At 35.4% G+C, this 20,771-nt stretch overlaps 1 protein-coding gene across 4 annotated transcripts; it reads right to left on the bottom strand.

The window, feature by feature from the left end:
* Positions 1-6,756: 6,756 nt before the first annotated feature.
* On the bottom strand, positions 6,757-19,652 carry LOC105043856 (uncharacterized). 4 transcript variants are annotated; one of them, XM_073255563.1, is made up of 8 exons: positions 19,539-19,652; positions 13,179-13,314; positions 10,173-10,268; positions 9,982-10,041; positions 9,854-9,911; positions 9,639-9,773; positions 7,532-7,699; positions 6,757-7,447 (listed from the first exon to the last, which is right to left on the bottom strand). In XM_073255563.1, the coding sequence occupies exons 2-8, from the start codon at positions 13,193-13,195 to the stop codon at positions 7,373-7,375; spliced, it is 609 nt and encodes a 202-aa protein (XP_073111664.1). In that variant the 5' UTR covers positions 13,196-13,314; positions 19,539-19,652; the 3' UTR covers positions 6,757-7,372. The 4 variants fall into 4 exon arrangements, with proteins under 4 accessions (XP_073111664.1, XP_010919886.1, XP_010919887.1 ...); XM_010921584.4 differs by lacking the exon at positions 19,539-19,652 and having other exon boundaries at positions 13,179-13,408; XM_010921585.3 differs by lacking the exon at positions 19,539-19,652 and having other exon boundaries at positions 10,173-10,313; positions 13,179-13,401.
* Positions 19,653-20,771: the final 1,119 nt, after the last annotated feature.

Raw genomic sequence — 20,771 nt, 5'->3', positions numbered from 1 at the left:
GAGAATTTTGAGAATCTTTAGAGTAAGATACTACCGTTTTAAGAGAATTCAGAAATGACTTATCCAAATTACAACCTAGAAAAACCTATACATTCTTTATGGTCAACTACTAGAGTTCAGGCAATGTGAAAAAGGCATTTCCGTCTTGCCTCATTTGCCTCATTTCCATGTAAATGAAGCAAAAGGTCTACAAAAATTCTATCAAGTTTTCGATGTCAAATCTTATATTACTACCATCCTATTATTATATTGATACATCCAGTATAGTGGCCGATTTAGTATACTAATAACCGATAGCCCCCCCACCATTCCGTATTAATAAGGTACAGTATAACCCATATGTAGTGATATCGACCAGATGACAAACCATTATTTTATACTTTATTTTTGCTCATTAGATAGATTTTCAATATTTTTTTTTTCTCAATATGACACAAGGCAATAGACGCCAAAAAAAAAAAAATGAAAGCTATTTATCAAATATTTTGTATGTCTTAAATCCTGACTAAATGAAAGGTCCATTCTTCTTGACCAGGAAGCATTGATATGTATTTATGTATATGTGCATGCATACATGCATTATGCATGTATGTACATATGCATGCATGCATAGTTATTTTTTCCTAATTTTTCATCCTAATTTTCCTCTTAGAGTGAAAAAATATAGTTATTTTGTTATCATAAACAATTTCAATAACATAAGAAACTAAATTTTATAATATAATTAGTTTTTAGCCACCTAGCCATTTTTGTATGTTTAAAAGCATAACATTGTACAGACACTTGATTAAAAAGTGTTCGATAATCTTTTAATCAATTTGAAACCTCATCCACATAAATTGAGTACCCAATATAGGAAAAACCCATGATATGTCCATTGAATCACCAATGTCCCAACGATATAAAATCAAAATAGATTTTTTTTTTTTTTTTGTTGGTAGACACAGGAGATTAGTACTCAAAGCTTAATACTAAACAATGCTACAAAGTCTAAGAATTACATATAAAAGAAACGCCCTGACATCCAAAAACATACAATTAAGAAGCTGCAAACTTAAAAGATATATAAATATAATCAAAACATCAACTAATAAGAACACAATGCTGAAACATACAATTGAGAAGCTGCAAACTTGAAAGATATACAAATAGGATCAAAACATCGAGTAGTAAGAGCACACTGCTGAACACAAAAAGTATATACAGTAAATGGCCAAAACGTGCCTGTCCCATTATAAAGCATGTACACTAAATGATCGGTAAGATAAGATAAGTGAGAAGGATAGGAGATAGAAGTTCAGATACTCCAGCATCCATAATGATGTTAACCTGAAAGCAATTGTAGTATTTTCATTAAACATAAGAACATATGCCATCATTGATAGAAGTCCGAGTAAACATAAAAAGTGATAATGTAACGTATATTTTTACTTTTGAAATCATTGATAATGTGTAATCATTTGAACAAGAATGTAGCTGGTACTGCTTTCTTGATGTTAATAAAGATAAAAGAAAACATGTTTCTAATAAAACATCAAAATCATCCACACATCTTACTTTCTGTACACAATTAAGATAAGACTTCAATGTAAAAGCATTCATATAATAACACAAGACAAACCAATATAACAATATAATAAAATGTCACTCCTGTCGATTCTTGCCAAGAAGAAAAGAAAGCATTCGGGCAAAATTACTAAAGACATTTTGAAAATTTAATTTTATAATACCGATAAACTGATACCATATCATACATATCTATCAAAATTTTTATTAATTTTACTGTAATATTATCTGTGTGTATCGAATACAGTAATCAGTATTGTTGGCAATTTAATGATGGCAATATATTTTGAAGGCAATCTATATTATCTTTCAAAATTATCTGGTAATGCATCAAACACAATCTAAGAATGTTTTGATGAAGAGATGGGTTAAAAAAAAAAAAAAAAAAAACATTGGGATCAGTCGTATTTGTTTCTCTATCTCTTTTTATTCTTTTGGGACCGGTCCTACATCTCTCTTTATTCTCTCTTTCTCCATTGATCTCGGAAGGGCTTTTATTTATTGAAAGGGAGAGAGAGGCCATGGAGAAAGAGAGAGAGGCTCAATCTGCCCCCGGTCCTTCCCGGTAGAGGAGATAAATCGCGAATGAAAAGGATGAGGGGAGGACCGATTATGGATTTGATTTCGCAAAATCCTACAAGACTAGCTGGCCCTTTTAAAGACTTTCGGGTTTGTTCGTTGTTGCCTTTTTTTTTTTTTTTTTTTTTTTTTAAATCAAATTTCTTAGTAACCGGAATTTAAATTTATTTGAAAAATGATCGCCCATCAGATAGGTTGTAACCGTGCCATATAAGGCGCGATTAGGTGTACACCAAAAATTCATTTGGCCATGTGGCAAAGTTGGTTTTACCAGCCAGAACTAGCGCCAGATTGGTTGATTGTAGAGATCACTTGGCCAAGGTGATTCATGTGCACATAACCAGCGCCCAGTTAAAAGCATTTTCCTTGCATGAAGAAAATATATTCCACCGCAGCGTTGATAGAACCACAAACTAAAGTGCAGCCATCCCAAGCATTATGGAATACATCATGTAGAAGCCTTCGGAACCTGGGATTGGAGCCCCTTAAACAAAGGTGGGTGCCCAGGAAGAATAACAGGAGTATAATTTCACTTTTCATGCTATGATAAATATATAATATTTACAATCGGTTTGAATTGTTGGGTCCAAAATCTTATAGAATTCGTTCAAATTAAATAAGACTAAGCTGTATTTACAAAAACCCAGAATGCCTCTAGAGCGAAGATATCCGTGTAAATCAGAATAATCTATTAGCATCCATTGCATATTATCTAAACTATTTGAAATTTCTGCTTACGTGTACAACTCCTTTTTTGAAGTTTGACAATTACTGCCACCAATGACTGTCGTAGTAGGTGCGTTGATGGTACATCTTCATGCCAAAACATTAGCAAACGTAATATATTCTTAAAGAAAAAACATGCGGAAATCAAAGGATGCTTGAAATTATCAACCAGTATATTAAAAATAGAGTGCCCAGGCAGATAGTTACAAGAACAATGATTTTATTGCATGAATACCACAGTTCCTGCCACTTGCAGGTGCAAGCAATGTAACCCAATGAAGCATGCCGATATTTCAATTATGATCAGATTCAAAGAACCCTTAATTGATTTTTTTTTTTTTAATGGTAAATGATTTAAATTTTTAACAAACAAGTTTAGTAATGTTTGGCCGCTAAAAGAAACAATGCACATAAGAGGGGAAGACTAAATAGAAAGAAAATCATATGCGCATAAAAATTGAACAATGAGCCTAAAAACGAAAAGAAAATCATCACAATGAGGAACAGTCAACTGCCATAACTTTGGGAGAAGATTAATGGGGAGAATCCTTGAGTAGAGAATTAAAAGTACTCGTTGTGAACTTTGAAAGCTTTAAGTAGCCGGCTTTCCCTGATCCGGATTTCTTTTTGTCCTAATTAACATGTGGAGTTTCCTTTCAGCATCAATTTGTTGTTTACAAAGATTCATGGTGGTGTTGTCGGATTCTTTCCCTTCTTTTCCTTGTTTTGAAGAAATGCTTTTAATTTGTTACCAACTCGTTTGCCGGCAGGCTATGATAGTCCTAAACGTATATGAAATGATAATTGCAGTGTATAGATATTCTATTCTACCAAGTGTTTGGTGCTTTGTCAAAACATAGAATTAACTAAATCATACCATTAGGTGCTGTTTGGTATATCACTAGTAATATGATCATCAGAGTGATGTGATCATTGGAATGATGTGATCACTAGGATGATGTGAGTACTGAGATGAGGTGCAAATATTGAGATGATGTGTAATCACTATGTTTGGTATATTATTGAAATATTATTAGAAATAGAACTTTATTATATTTAGTATATCATCAAATAATGATATATAAAATATCATAAATAGCCTTACATATAATTAGTATGTAATAATAACTTTATAACTTGACTAAACATTCTTCATTAATAACTTCTCACAAAAATATATAGTAGAAGTAATAATAATATTATTATTATTGATATCTATTTTGATTAGGCTATTAAAATGATATTATAATAATATTATATATAATCGAGCATGGCTAGGCATAGCTAATTTTGATCATCAATATCAGAGTTGTTCGTTGGGAATGATTTAGTCCATCAAAATAAAATGAAGAAAAGAAAAGCATGAAATATTTAGCATGATCCATCCGTGCCAATTAACCATACCTATCTATAAAAATAAAATAGGTATCGAATAAATAAATAAAAGGTATTCATACTATTTAACTAATCTCGTTAATAAAAATAAAAAAAGTCATCTAATAGCTAAATAAAAGGGGTGCTCTTTTATAGGGGGTGTTATCGAAGATGAAAGATTAAAAAAAGAAAGAGATAAAGAGGATCTTTTTTCTCACTAATTTAGTGACTAAAGACATTTTTGTCCCAAAATTATTTTAACACTACCAATATCCGGTGATATACTATCATTTGAGGTATGTGTGGTGATAACATCACTGCACAATACAGTGATATCATTACCAAATTTATCACTGGATTCTTCATCACTAGATGAAATTTTGCAATACCTAATAAGATAATTATATCATCTAACTTACATTACTGGAGTGATGTGAAATATCACTTCCTATCAAACAGTATCTTATGAAAAAAAAAAAATGCCACCATGCACGAGCCTCGGACTCTTACACAGCACACACAATACCATGCATTAAAAGAGGTTGATGACCTGAAAAAACCTGCTGCATAGCCACAGACTTGTGCGGCTCTGGGGCATTCAAACAACACATGGCTCATAGTTTCCTCAGAATGTGGACGACAATCACAAGAGGGCTAACATGGCAACTACGATGATGTAAGATGCTCCAGCATGGGAGGTGATTCCAGACCACATTCAACAAGAGGGGCAACTCTTGGATGAACACCAATCTTCCATGCCCACGAGGCATCCATTGTCTCCGAGGGGCTAATACTCCTGTGTAGCTTGTAGAAGTCTCTAGTTCTGATTCTGCCTGAAGTCACAGTGTCCCCGCCAAGTCTATCCGGCAAACTACTCATCGTGAGTGCATTAGCTAACACTTTTGGTGCCAAGTCTTCACAAAGCCATTAACTGATGTGGTATCCCACTCTGCCACCAAGGGTCATAAGAGTACACATAGCATTCCAATCAAAGGAGCTTCACCAGTTAGGTCTTGGGGGAAGAAGCGGACCAGCTACCACACTTCGCTCTCATCAACATACACTAGCAGTTGTCTGGTCTGGGATAAACTGTGCAATATGTTTCGCCATCATAGCATCGTGCCTGAGCACCAAGGGGGGAGCTTTCGTTTTCCATCATCTCCTTTATTCTATATGTGCAAGCAGCCATCTTACACAGGTTCTTCACCCAGGCTGCTCTTTCGTTTCATTCAAATCCAATTTATTGCTTCCCCTAGTTTGAGACCTAAGGATTTGTGCCTTGGAACTTGTTGTAATTGATATCTCGTTTTCTTCTTAACAGAACTCAAGTAGTGCGATCCAAAGATCCCATATTTTGAAAAGATCTCTATCACATGAATTATCATATATATACCAATGCCATTGAACATAAATATAATTGCTCGAACTAGATGTTGTTGTTCAATTATTGAGACATATTTTCTTCATTTTCTTCATAAAAGCATCCTTATTGCTCTAAGTAAAATAATTGCGCCACCCATAGCAATCAGAAGAAGAGTTCAAAATTTGAGTTGACCAACATCCAAGATCATACTTTAGGTTTAGATGCTTAACCTCAATAGGAAACACTTGAGATATAGTACAGGATGGCTTGGTGAGAACCATCTTAGTGGGACCACATCTAGAATTCTTCCATTCAAGAGCACAAAAGGGAATCTTTCCATATGACAAACAAGACTGGTGTAAACTTAACAGAATGACATACAAAAGTATGCAAGTATAAATGAATGACATAAAATATTGAAACGCCAAAACAACTAAATCATTGATCATATATTAATCTAGCATATTAGTCATTATCTTGCCCACCATCCACATTCTTCATGCATTATATGCAAGTAGGAATAAAATTAGTTTCAACTCAGAAAGAAATAAAGCAAGACTCCAGTTGAAAAACTATGAACAGCAATTTACAAAAACAGGAATTTTCATACACTAAATAGAAAGAAGATATATGTTTATGCTTGATTTTTATGGTATTAGATAATTTTTGAATCCTGTAAATTTGGTCATAGGATTAATACCACCCTAACCAACAGAATATAACATCAATAAATGTATCAGGACATACAATACAAGCCTGCTCCCACAATGCACAGACATGCAAACATGCCTGGACCCACCTACAAGAACGGTGAAAAGGCATGGCTAACTCTATTCAACTCCTTGTCTACCTAGTTATTTGCTAAATCCTTTGGCCCAATTTCAATTCTCAAAGGAACACCTTTCATTTCCCAGTGAAATTACTACCAACCAGGTGAATAGTTACCTTTCAAGTCCTCAGCCCTAAAACCTGCTTTACATGGTGTACGAACTGTTGATTTGCAGGCATCAAATATGGCTGGGTATCAGCATCCTCGTATAGTATAGGAATCACAATAACTTGGACCGGTGCCACTTTATTCCAACAGCCAAATATTCCTTAACAATATGAAAATGAGAGATGATAACAAGGAGAGCGATGTAAAAGACTTGAGGGCATAATTCATTCTTGAAATACATTGCTCATTTCATATTATATATTAAACAAAAAGATTGCTTGTTGCTGCATAAACCTACCAATCATCCGACTCCCATTATTAGACATGAGCGTGTACCTTGCACCACCAGACCACATACACATTTTAATGGTATGCTTCCTTGTTGGTTCGCTTTCAGGGTTCTTAAAAATTTCAGGGCCATTATTCATTCTTGGAACACGTTGCCCATTGCCGCATATAGAAGTCGACGAGTAATAAGCTATGTCCTCGGACTATTGCAAGTTGCACATTTTGACAGCATTGCTCCTAAATTCACGACTCGTGTGACATCCATACTATAAAAAATGTACTGCTCAGCGAACCAATCACTAGTTAAATAAATGCCTCCAAATAAATGTAAGTAGTCCACAAATAATTATAAGTGCAGCTCGATGAAAACCATGACCAAGCGTCTCAGTCGATCCAGTATTCAAATTCCCTATATTTCTGGAGTGAATGATCTCTTGGCAGCCATTTCAATCAATTATCACCGCAAACCCTTTTAACTTGGAAGTTGGACAACATCCTTTCTCCTGGAGCCTCGTTAGATGACGAATGGCAGTGAGACTCTATACATCATCATCTACTACTGCATCGCCACCTAGAACTTCATCAATTGTTCTGTTGATACAACTTTCTCTAACCTGGACGGGACAAACAACAAATTACTGCAAATAAGGCTACAAAATTAGAGAGTGGATACATAATATCAAAATTTAGAGCATCACCTTTACTCCAATGGCCAGTGCTGCTTTGACGTTTACTAGTTCACCTAACCTCAGTGAACCTCCTTTGTTATCTTTGACAAAAATCACTGGGACCTGCCTTGAGGATGCCAGGCTTGGTATATGCTTGGTTAACCATCGTGGATTGCAATCGGAAGCTAAAAGCACAGCCTACAATATTACACAAAAATGATGATGTGCAAAGAGAAGATGACAATATGACAAACAAAGTTATATGTCCAAGGAAAAGAGCAGATAAGCATTCTTCATTTTAATCATTGGAAAAACAAAATTACATGTCAAATGAAAATAATGAGGTGTAGGAATTTGTTGATTAGAAAAAAAACAAGGTTTGCTATCTCTGTACCGAGCCTCATACCATTGCCAACCTATTATTATATCGGTAAGTGGCCAGTTCGACATTACCGAGTGTCAGCACATCCCCTGTACTGCATTCCAGAACCGAACCGGTGCGGTTTGGTATGCCCCATACCATTCTGTTCAGTCCATGTAGCAAACCTTCGAAAAAAGAACTATCTAGGTTCATGATAGCAATAGCTAATCTTACAGGCACGAAGGCACGACAGAACATCCATATTTAGAGGAAAGGTGAAAACTATTTTGTTTCAAATGATTGCAGCAACCAAATCAGATTACTCATGAAATTATGGTATTAGGGTCAGAGACCTCAAAACATCCTCGGTTAGCTACCATACATTTGTATATTACACTTAAAATAATGAAATACTTATTTCTTCAAAATACTAAGTGGCCAGCAAACTGGAGATATGCTTCGTATCCATTTAATACAATTATGCTTGTTCTTTCTTTTATCTTCATGCCTCCACATTCTTCTAGACATCAGCTGCTTTAAGGTACCACCTGGCCATCGAACAGGAGAAAGCCCTCAAAGCATGGGCTCATCCACTATAGATACATCTCATATATTATGCTCTTTTTCCTCCCCCTCTTTTTTTTTGCTTCACATTCATTTAAAGCAAGAACCCACACCACCCAACAAAATGCACAGAAAGAAAGAAAGAAAGAAAGAAATTTGGAGCTTCTCTTTTTCCTATTAAAGCATCCAAGAAAATGTAAACATATCAAGAGTTTGACTGTCAATGCTGGGAATAACTTAATGCTCCTCCAAAACAATTCATTCTTTATCCAAAGGCATAAAATAATTGCAATCTTCAAGAAACAATGACAGGGTTCATATCTAAACATTCTAATTTTCTAATGCCTACGCTGATAACCATGCATGAATATAGTTTAACATGACATAACTTCTAAAATTAAAAAATGCCCATTGTTATGGGTTCAAGAAAAAAGATGACCTTTGTCAATAGCCCAAAAACACAAGAACCAGGCTTCAAGGCTGTCCTTGGTATTTCAAGAAAATCTGCCAATAAGCAAATCATTGGAGTACATATATAGTGTTTAGCATTCTTAAGCAATTTACAAAAGTATCACCTAATAACACAAAGAAGGATGATCTAGCATACACATAATTAGCAGCAATAGGCTGCAACCAGTCACTAATATGCCACTATAATTTCAGGATACTCAGTGTTCATTCTAAAAACTGATGTGAACTGAAAAGGCTCCATTCCATTGAATGAGCACATTCATCCAAATAGATCACCATGGAGCAGTTTAATTTTCTTGGATTCAGAGACAAAAAAAGAAAAAAAAAAACTTTTATTAACAACCTTGAAAGGACTAGTGCAACCAATTCCAGCTTAGTTGGATGAGAGCAATATATTGGGGTAGGTAGATGTCAGCAAGGGTTTGTGAGGCGTTCAGCCCTTCACAGAGCACCGTGCCAAATGCTCTTTCAGAAGCAGGGATTAGAGTGGGGACCTTTAGATTTTTTGCTTTTAAATGGTGCTTACGAAACTAAGTTTTTGCATTATAAAGAAATGGAAGACATTTTACACTGATTACTTGTAAAAGGCACTTGTGAATTGGTACTGACTTGGATGTGTGCAAGATTATTGTTTTTCCACTCACACTGGGAAAAAGCAACAACTTTTCTAGCTATGAAAAATTTTACATGGAATGCAAGGTGGCAAAGTAGGTCTATACAAGATGAGAAATGTGATTTAACCTGAAGGGGAACCAAAGGAGCTCTACGAAGGCCACTCTTTGTCTCAGGATCTTCCTTCGAAGGAACTTGCACCTCACCTCGAGGCATCCTCTCGAGCACACGGGTGACGTCATTGACCCCAATAGCAAATTGGTGCTACATGTAAACAAATAAGCACTATTTATAAAATTCTTGAAAGGGTATGACCATAGAATCCCCAATAAATCTGACTGTACCTTGATCCAAATTTTTTCAGGAAGATCTCCCTTCAAAATTTTTGCTGATTCTATGCTCCTATTTCAAAAAGGAATTCTTTAAAAAGCCATATCATAATACTCCAAGAGATCAAGGGATTGGATATTACCTTTCAAGTTTTGACAGAAGATCGTCGAGGCGGTTGCCTTCATAACAATCAGAACTTGCTCTAGTCAAAATTTATATTTTTATTAAAATAAATCCATGTAAATTGAAGAAGAAGAAGAAGAAGAAGAAGGGGGGAGAGAGAGAGAGAGAGAGAAGAATGGAGGATTAAAAAAAAGGAGAGAGAATTCATACTTTTCTGGAGCAACTTTGGACAGTGTGACAATTCGAGATCTCTTCTTCTTGGCCATACTTCCTTGAATATCTGAAAGAATGCCTAAACCCCAAACCCTAGTTTGAGGGAGGGGGTCACATATTTAGAGGTGGAGTCAAAGTCTGCAAATTGGTATCCATAGACCAAAGTGTTAAGTTTGTGAAACTCACTGCTTCCAGACTACGTATCTAAACACAGACATGAGCAAATGTTTAAAAGAGTGAGTTGACATGTTCTAAGTCCAGGATCGGGTCCAATCCGATCACAAACCAATTTTTGATTGGATATTTGGTCTTAAGTTTTGGGCCACTTAATTTCGATTAAAGCCGAATGATTTTTAATTTTTAAACCCATCACCAAAACCATCCCCACTTAATTTCGATTAAAACTGTCCTATTTGGCTTGGAAATGAATAAAATATTCAGATTTTTGTCCCCCCTGGACGTCCTTATGCAAGCCCTCTAGAATTAGTCAAACTCGAACCTGGCCTCGACCCAACCTTCAGGCCTATTTTCTTGGCTCAAGCCCGGTACTTAAACTTCGAGTTTAGAGCCGGGCCATAGATTTTCTGAACCTTTTTTTAGTTTGAAAAATATTTAGTTATCGTTAAATTCCAATCAAATTTGAAAGAGTAGATAGAGAGATCAATTCCAATTGAAACCCTAATCATTCCATCACATGACACAAATAAGAGATCAAATACATACATTTAACCGAAGATCGACACCAGATTAAAACAAATGTACATGGAAAATAAACAGAGAAAGAAAAGAAATATCCCAATCCAAGAAAATGAAGAGAAAGAAAGAGAAACGAAGATGAGAGATGGTTCTGATCAAGACTCACTTGGGAGAAATGAATCAGAGATGATACAAAGTCTAGCCCTAAATGTCCTTGGTTTCTCATCCTTGTGTAGGATCGACCGAGTAGTTAAGGCCATGAAGCTCTAGATCTCCTAGGTTCCTTCCTTCTCCTTGTCCAGGATCAACCAAGTAGTTACTATCACAAAGCAAAAATAAGGCGGTGTCGATGAGAGCACGGGTAGTATGGACCACAGTGGCAGGTATTGTGGATGAGAGCTCTTCATTTCATTTTCAATTTTAGTTGGTTCTATATATTTCTAATTTTGGCACTTTTGATGATTTTAGAAGGTTTTGGAGTTTTGGTCCAAGAAAAGGAAGAAAACTCAAAGAAGAAGAAGAAGAAGAAGAAGAAGAAGAAGAATGAAGGATGCAACAAGCCAAGAAAAGCTATTAGACAATATGCTAGAGTATTTTGTATTATATAGGCACTTTATTGCGTAGCTTTGACAGTTCTAGGATAAAGCTAATACTGAAATTCAAGGATACTGGTGTTTCTTTTCTTGTGGAAATATGTTAGTACTTATTTCTTGAACCTTTGTTATTTGAAGGTTAATTGTTCAGCAATCTCAGAGCTTTCAATGTCCAGTGCTTTCAAATGTTTCCCTTCGTTTTCAGATATATTGAATTTGGACATTTCTTTGACATTTTTAGAGGTTAACTGGCTTTTTATCAAAGTCATGTAATTATAAGTTATATTAAAAGGATGTGAGATGTCTTATATTTAATCATTCACTTTAGTCTTCATAAAAGACTGTAATAAGGGACTTTCAGAGTCCTTGGCTTGTCAAGAGTGAAGTTTATTATTTATCCCCTCTTTTCCCCTCCTGAACTCAAGGAAAAAATAAAAAGCATTGAAAGCTAATAATATATAGCCTATCTACTTCAATAAATAAGAAACGGACCGATATAGAGATAAATACCAAAAAGAAAACTTAAGAAAGACATCAACAGCTTGTTTCAGCCAGTTTCAGCTGAAACTGGCTGAAAACATTAAAACCAGCTGAAATCATTAAAATTGGAGTGAAACTATCAAGTTTTATCTGAACCTGACTAAAATTGATGGAAACCCAAAATTGGGATGCTTTTTCATTTTTGTCTTGGTCAAAAGACTCAAAACAGATAGCTTTCAGCCAAAACATTAAACCTGAATGAGTAGAATGGTACTACAGGAGCTCATACGTTAATTTGTAGCTACACTGGACATTAAAACTCTGAGGTTACCCCATGTATCCTGTGTCTCATACTTAGTCTGAGAGGGAAGAATTACAAACTGTGCAGCTACAGTCATGGCACAATTGTTCACCAAGTTCATTTTTAAGTAGCCTGTGATCGCTGATCACTCTTCGTACATAGTTTGTCTTTGAAGCACCAATGATTTCATATGACCTGACCTTGCAGATCAAAAATTCCATGCGTGGGTGTCAAATGTGGCAATTGAATATTCCCATGAGCTTAATGTCTGAACTTTACTCTATGAGCATCTTAGCCGAGAATAGGAGTGTAGCTGCACTGGACCTATGCCAAGGTTATCCTAAAATTTCCAGTGCGGCCACTCTATGACTCAACTCCCGTAGAGGATGTCATCAGGAAGAATATAATAGGCCACAAGCTCAATTAGAACAAGAACTGAAGGTTTAGTACGCAGCTAACTACTTGAAGACACTGTGGGTACTAAAATCCTCTAATAGTGTGAGGGACTAGAAAAAGAAGAAAAGGGAATAAAAAGAGTGGGAATGATTTTTTTTTGAACCAGGTGCATCACCCTTGCTGTCCATCAAAAGAGAAGAAAAGAACAGAGAAGAGCGAGCAATAGATCTTATAAGGTCAGTGTCAACTGAAAAATCAGCGCTAACCCTAAAATATAGGGGTGGCATAACAAAACTTACATCCAATCATCAAAACCCCAGTTGGGGCCCGAGAAGTTTGGACATTCACAAGGAACTTCTCAAATTGGATGAAGGACGAATTATTTTTGGATGAGAAAAAACCCCAACCGGAGCCGAAGAAACCCGTCCGATCTCGCTCAGGTGCTCTCCTTCCCCATGGATCACAAAAAAGAGAATGAAAATAAAAGAAAAATAAGCAAAAAAAAGAAAGATCGATCTATGCGGGAGAAGGTCTTACCTTTCAATTTCTTCCATCTTTTCTTTGTTTTTGTTGATTTTTCCTCTGTTTCCTCTGGTTTTCCCTCCGTCCTCACTCAGGAGTCTCAATCGGGTGGGAGGCTTGGAGCGGCCGAATAGGGAAGCTTGTACGATGGCTGCGGTTTTGTGTTAGTATTTATATATAATAAAGAGTTTAGAGGGTATAAATGTATTATCAATGAACTTAAAAATAGATACCGGTTGTGCGTTTATTTAATAAATATTTTTGAAAATGTGACGTAAATAATTTTAATATTATATAATTAATAATTTTAAATTCATATGGAATATTAATCAGATTATTTATAAATATGTTAAGATCTTAAATTAATGTCCTATCAAATTCAGAATTTTAGATCCCAGATCATTGATGATCTTAAATCACTGTAGTGATTCTATTTGGATCACCAAAAATTTTTATAGAGTATTGCTAAGTGAATTTTATTGGAGCTAAAAATGATTGGACATCCAAAAAAATTAATTTTGATTTATCTTGATCAACATAATTAAAAAAAAAATTGATCTATTTGCTCCTTACACGGAGACAAGGTCTCCACAATATTACTTAAGTCCTACAGATGGTACCTCGTGTGAGATAAGAGAGATTAAATGCGAAGCTATCCAACCATTAACTAATGATATTGTGGATAACTTAATACAATAAGGACAAGATTTTCGTAAGGTTATGTTGGTCCTATAGTTGGCACCATAATTGTGAGCCAAGGCAGATTGTTGAATGTTGAGGAAGCTGCTAGATAATTTAGCATATGGTATCGTGGACAACCTTATATAGCATGGATTTTTTGATTGGATTTTTTATTTTTTTTCTTTAGAGGCCTCCTTGAACTTTTCCTCTCCTTTCCTCTCCCTCACTCTCTTCTTCTCTTTTCTTTTCCCTCCTATCCTCGCTGGTGTTTCGTTCGAATGCTGGAATCATCCCACTCTGCCACCAATACAGTTCGGCATGCTCCAAATTAGGTGGTTCAATATAGTTCGATGAACCTTGGTTGGGAGCATGATTTAATTTTGAAATATGCAAAGATTGTTAACTGTTGCAATCAGGTAATTTACAATGATAGGATGATTTTCATATTGGTGCTAACACCAATTCAAGCTTGGAGCCTTGTGACATCTTATAAAAAATGCAGTAAAAAGGCAATTTGAACAAAATAACAACTTTATACACTGGTAATACCGAGAATCCTTTTAAACTCTTAGCTCCTAAGATCATACATGACAGACTGCAAAATCTTGGTGAGACAAGGCTCCGTTTGTATATTGATGCAGTGCATCAATAATCAATAGTCACCTTCAATTAAGCAAGCTCTTGCACATCATAATATGTTTTATTCATCTAATAGTGTTATTTGATTCTGGGATCATATTGCACCATCATATGATCAGATAGTAATCCATGACCTATGGGGCAAACATTATCCCAAAGCCTACTCAAAAAGAATGAACAAAAGAAGTTTATTTATTTTTCTAGACTAACCTAGTAATATAGAAGTCGTGCTCCACATGCATCAGAATCAACAATCCATTCACCATTCATAATTGCACTAGGATATCCCTCATTTTAGTTACTTGTATTCTTCTTCCTTCGCAACCATAACAATTACAACCATCTCTACCACATAAATACAATTGTCCCATTGATTGTGCAGGAGACCTCAGGGCTCACACTTCTGAAATACAATACACTCCTCTAACAAAAACATAAAATAAAATAATTTTTTTGAGGCAACATTGGAGAGAGAAAAACAAGTTTGCATGAATTAAAAGTTAGAGTATATTTATTGACATGTGAAGATAAACAATGTCATGATTAGAATTTTTGATGGAAATAATATTATTTATTATATATTTTTACCTATTTAGTATATTACTTTTTTTATCAGAACATTTACTATGTTTGGTATTGTTGGGGAATACCGACCGACCGACTGTTGACCGACCGACCGACTGATGACCGACCGATTGATGACCGACCGACCGACTGTCGACCGGACGCCATTATCGACCGATTAACGGCTCTCTACCGACTGAGAATATGTCGGTCGGGTAGACCTTTTCCACTCTTCCGACTGACTGCACCAGGGAGTCCGATGGCAGACTTTCGCAACATGCCCGCCTGACCGTCGGAGGGGCCCGAATCCCCACCCAATGTCACTCTGCTGGCCACCGACCTAAGGTCGGTCGACTCCTCCGATCGCCGTACTGCTGCCAGAGACTGTCAGTCCTGACAGCGGCATGCGGCACTGCCGCCTAAGGGCATCATCCCGCCTAGGGCATTGTCAACCCTAGTGATTTGACAGCCCCACGGCGATGTGACACTTTCACGGCGACTCTGCCAGTCTACAGTGAGTTGACAATTCCTCAATTGTCTGCGCCATTAATGACGGCGCCGTACTACGCTCCACTATATATATCGGGGAAGGCTACAGTGCTGGGGGCCCTTGGAAAAACTCACAGGCTTGCTCCCTTTCTCTCTCTCGTTGAGTTCTTGGCTTTCTTCTCACTGTTGCCTAGTCTCCTCTCTGACTTGACCATCGGAGGGTCCCCGCCGGAGCCCTCTCCGGTCAGTGCGGACTTCCTTGTGCAGGCGCTCGTCTCCGGTATGGGACTTTCGGGCTCGAAGCCCCCGATGCCCATCCCACAACAGCCCCCCCTGCAAGGGAGCGTACTGCTGCAGGTAGGGGACGGGTTTCCACAGACGGCGCCATCGGTCGAGATCTACTGCCCAGTCGTACCAACCCATCACCTCCACCCAATCGTGAGGTATTGTCCGCTCTGGAACGGGGCCCAAGCCTTTGACCCGGTTAACACCCCGCCCCGCACGGTTTTGCCCCGCAAAAGGTGCCTCACGTGGGAGAGGGAGGCTGGTAGTACTTAAGCAGTAGGCTCTCTTGTATGTTTTCGGTATGGGACTTTCGGGCTCGAAGCCCCCGATGCCCATCCCACAACAGCCCCCCCTGCAAGGGAGCGTACTGCTGCAGGTAGGGAACGGGATCCCACAGACGGCGCCATCGGTCGAGATCTACTGCCCAGTCGTACCAACCCATCACCTCCATCCAATCGTGAGGTATTGTCCGCTCTGGAACGGGGCCCAAGCCTTTGACCCGGTTAACACCCCGCCCCGCACGGTTTTGCCCCGCAAAAGGCACCTCACATGGGAGAGGGAGGCTGGTAGTACTTAAGCAGTAGGCTCTCTTGTATGTTTCCGGTATGGGACTTTCGGGCTCGAAGCCCCCGATGCCCATCCCACAACATGTATAAAAGATAGATTAAAGGAAGGATGAATAGAAGAAGGATGGATGGAGGAAAGAATGGATGGATTTTCAATCCATCCATCTCATATATTTGGTGAAACATGGAAAGATGGATGAAAATGATTTCCTCCTCTGTTTGGTATAGGAGGAATGGAAGGAATGATGGATAATATTTGTATAACATTTTATTAAACCATCTTTTAATAAAAAAAATATTATTATTATTAATTTATAACACTTATTTATGCTAAAAAATAATATATAAATTTATAATCTTTATAATCTATAATTATATAAAAAAATATAAAATTTTAATTTAATACATAATTTAATAAATTAATTATATAAATAACTAATTAATTTATAATTTAGTTTAAATAGTTAATTAATATTATATAAATAGTTAATTAAAAAATAGTAAATATAAATAAAAAATAGAAGATAATCTAATTATTTAAATACAATTATAAAAATTATATACTAAAATTAAAATAATGATTAATAAAATTTAATAGCATATATAAATATATATATATAAATAATATAAATAAAAAAATGAAGAAGTATTAAATTTTTATCAAAAAAATTAATGAGGGATAATTTTATCAATGTCAAAGTCTATCCTTCAATGCTCTATCTATCTTTTTTATTTGAGAGAATATAAAATGGTAGATCCGAGTGGACGGACAATCCCTCCTTTTTCATCCATTCTTCTTATAACTTTTGAACTAAATAGTAGATGGATTCCATCCATCTATCCTCTCGTGATCCTAACTAAATATAAAATTATTTTAAAAAAAATTAAAAGAAAAAAAAACTATTTATTCTATTTTAAAATAATCCAAACTCTAAGCAATCGCCAAAGCAGATTTTGAGAACCATTATGACAACCTTAGCTGAAAACTATGCAATACATCAATGGAGTCAAAAGTAGTCAATTGAAATATGTACTTAATTTCTATAGCTAATGTGTAAAGACAGAATTATGCCCACGGAGAGGTAAATGACTCGTTTAGAAGCATCCAAATTAGCCGAAATTTGATTCGGATACCTTTAAAATATTTAGATCAAGATATTTATTTGGAATTGCAAATTATATTGTTTATACCAAATTTTTGATGTCGAATCTTGTATTGCTACCATTCTATTATTGTGTTGATACACCTGGTGCGGTGGCCGATTTAGCATACCAACAATCGATAGCCCCCAGTACAACGCAGAGGTTCAATATTGGTAGAGCACGGTATGGTCAATTTGCACTAATATTGACCAGATGACAAACCATTACTTATTTACTTTATATTTTATTTTTGCTCCTTAGACAAATTTATAATATTTTTTTTCCCAATATGACGTATGGCAATGGACCTCTAAAAAAAAACTATTTATCAAATATTTTGCATGTCTTAGATCATGACTAAGAGTGCTAATTTTAATTTTGAAAGGTCCATTCTTCTTGACCAGGAAGCATTGGTATGTATTTATGAATGTGTACATGCATGCATGCATCATGTATGTATATATGCATGCATGCATAGTTATTTTTTCTTAATTTGTCATCCTAATTTTCATCTTAGAGTTAAAAAATATAATTATTTTGTTGTCATAAATAATTTGAATAAGGTAAGCGACTAAATTTTATAATTTATTAAATTTAACTAGTTTGTTATAACATATACAAGAGAATTATAGCCACCTAGCCATTTTTGTAAATTTAACCCTCTATTTGGTACAAAGGATGGAAAGAAAGAAGAATGGATGGAGGAAAGATGGATGAAGGAAAAGATAGATAGATCCATCCATCCTCTCATATCCATCATCTCATATATTTGGTAAAACATGAAAAGATGGATGGAAATGATTATGTTCTCTGTTTGGTATAAAAGAAATGAAAAGAATGATCGATGATACTTGTATAATATTTTACTAAACTATCTTTTAATAAAAATATTATTATTAACAATTTATAACACTTATTTATATTAAAAAAATAAATAATATATAAACTAATAATCTTTATAATCTATAATTATTAAAAATTATATAAATATTTAATTTAATACATAATTTTATAAGTTAATTATTAATAAATCAATTATAAAAATAACTAATTAATTTATAATTTAGTTTAAATACTTAATTAATATTATATAAATAGTTACTTAAAAATAATAAATATAAATAAAAAATAGAAGATAATTTAATTATTTAATTACTTAATTATAATGCAATAAGTCGATAAGATCACGTATTTTGTGATCCATTCTAAGATGTTCAATGTATGAAAAATTAGCAAGATTCTCTAATCACACTCGACCACATCATTATTTTGTAATCCTAAGAAAGCAAAGCCAAAAAAGTTTCGTAAGTCATAAAGCTAATTTTCTACAAAAAATATTTCGAATTGATAATTTTTTTTACTATTTTCTTCATTTCCAAATTCTACTAATATAGTCCTGATCTTTGTTTTGAATTGTCCTTTAGATTTCATCAAATGTATGTTTGAAAATTTCAAATTTTGATGTGAATAGAGTTTTGATGTAAATAGAATTTCATTCGGGGATCATGCAATCCTCTAATAACATTTCTAAAAGAAAAATATTTTTTCAATAAATTACTAAAACTCCACTAAAATAAATTAAGTATAAGATAATGAATTACAAAAATTATACGAAATCTTTAGTAAATTCTCTTTCATTTATTTATAATTTTGAAAAATTTTCTACCTAAATCACCCAATATTTGAATATTGCTATATCCAATTTTCACTTCCAAAATTGGCCGGTCTAACTCTTTTACAATATTCATATTCTATTGATTCTTGTTCTTCCTCTTTTTTTTCTCTTTTTTATAGTAAAAAAATGAAGAATAAGATTATTTAAACATTAGAACAAACAACTATCTCACCTAAATAAAACCTATAAACCTAAAAGATATAGAACCATTTTTTTCATTTCAGGCTTATACTTGTCATGCAACTTTTTAACTCCTTGCTATTCATAGATTGATATTATAATGACATATTATCCAAAATATATAATGAACAAAAAAAAGCAAATTATACATACCTTTTATTTCCAATACCTCCCAAGCCAATGCCACCCATTTTGAACATTTGATAGGGGATACTATGATTCATGTTAGGAATGGCACTAAATGGGGTATCCGCAAATACCATATCCAAATCTGTTTAAAATCTTATCATGCCAATCTGAAGCAAACCTGATTACAAAATTATACAAAAAATCAACCTGTCCCATTAAAAAATGGTAAACCCACCGGGTACCCCAACCCATCTAATTAACCTTTATTTGGTCAGATTACTTGGGTATCCGAACATGCCTAATCAATTCAAATATCATATAAAATTAAGATTTAGAAGTAGTGATTTATTGGATTATCAAGACAATGAATCCAAAAAAGGCAATGCTTCAATGCCCATGAAAATATGGACATGATGCGTTCCTTTTGACCGACCAACAGATTATTACAAAAAAAAATGAAAAATAATAGATTTCTATTGGCCCAATCACAGATTATTGACCATCACAAACACTAATTGGTTTCTCTAATTCCGAGCATGACTCCTATCCATCCTTTCAAAACAATTAGACCACCTCCTATCTCACAAAGCTAATGTTCAAAAAATAAAGAAAACAGCATGTTAAACCATGAGAACAGAACCCATAAATTGAAAATTTTAAAGCAAAAGAAAAACCTTTCAATCAAACATCCCCAAATCCTATAAAATGTCATGTTTAAGCTCTCAAAACCTCAAGGAACCGATTCACACCGCTGCAACTCGATTCTCGGGAAAATACCCCAATCGGAAGTGAAGAAACCCGTCCAATCTCGCTCAGGTGCTCTCCTTTTCCACGGGTCTCTGAAAAGGAGAATAAAAAGAAAAGAAAAAAAAATATATATATATATATGGGAAAAAGTCTTACCTTTTGTTGCGGCCAATCGCCTCGTCGTCCGATCACCGGAGAACGGGCACCTGCAAAATGAAGTTCGCACTGACCGAAGGCGGCTCCGGCGGGGATCCTCTGACGGTCAAGTCAGAGAGGTGACTGGGCAACAGTGAAAACAAAGACAGAGAACTCGATCGAAAGAGAGAGAGGGAGAGAGGGAGCGAGCTTGTGGTTTTTTGGGAGTCGAGGAGTGGACTGAGCGTGATTGGTCGATCCCTTGCACTGTTGCCTTCCCCGGTTTATATAGTGGAGCACGGTATGGCGCCGTCATTAATGACGTGGATAAGTGAGGAACTGTCAACTCACTGTGGACTGTCAGAATCGCCGTGA

The sequence above is a fragment of the Elaeis guineensis genome, chromosome 4 (genome assembly GCF_000442705.2).
Source record: "Elaeis guineensis isolate ETL-2024a chromosome 4, EG11, whole genome shotgun sequence".
Classification (NCBI taxonomy): domain Eukaryota; kingdom Viridiplantae; phylum Streptophyta; class Magnoliopsida; order Arecales; family Arecaceae; genus Elaeis; species Elaeis guineensis.
Note: the sequence above shows the minus strand (reverse complement) of the source record. Positions and strands in the feature narration are given on the sequence as shown.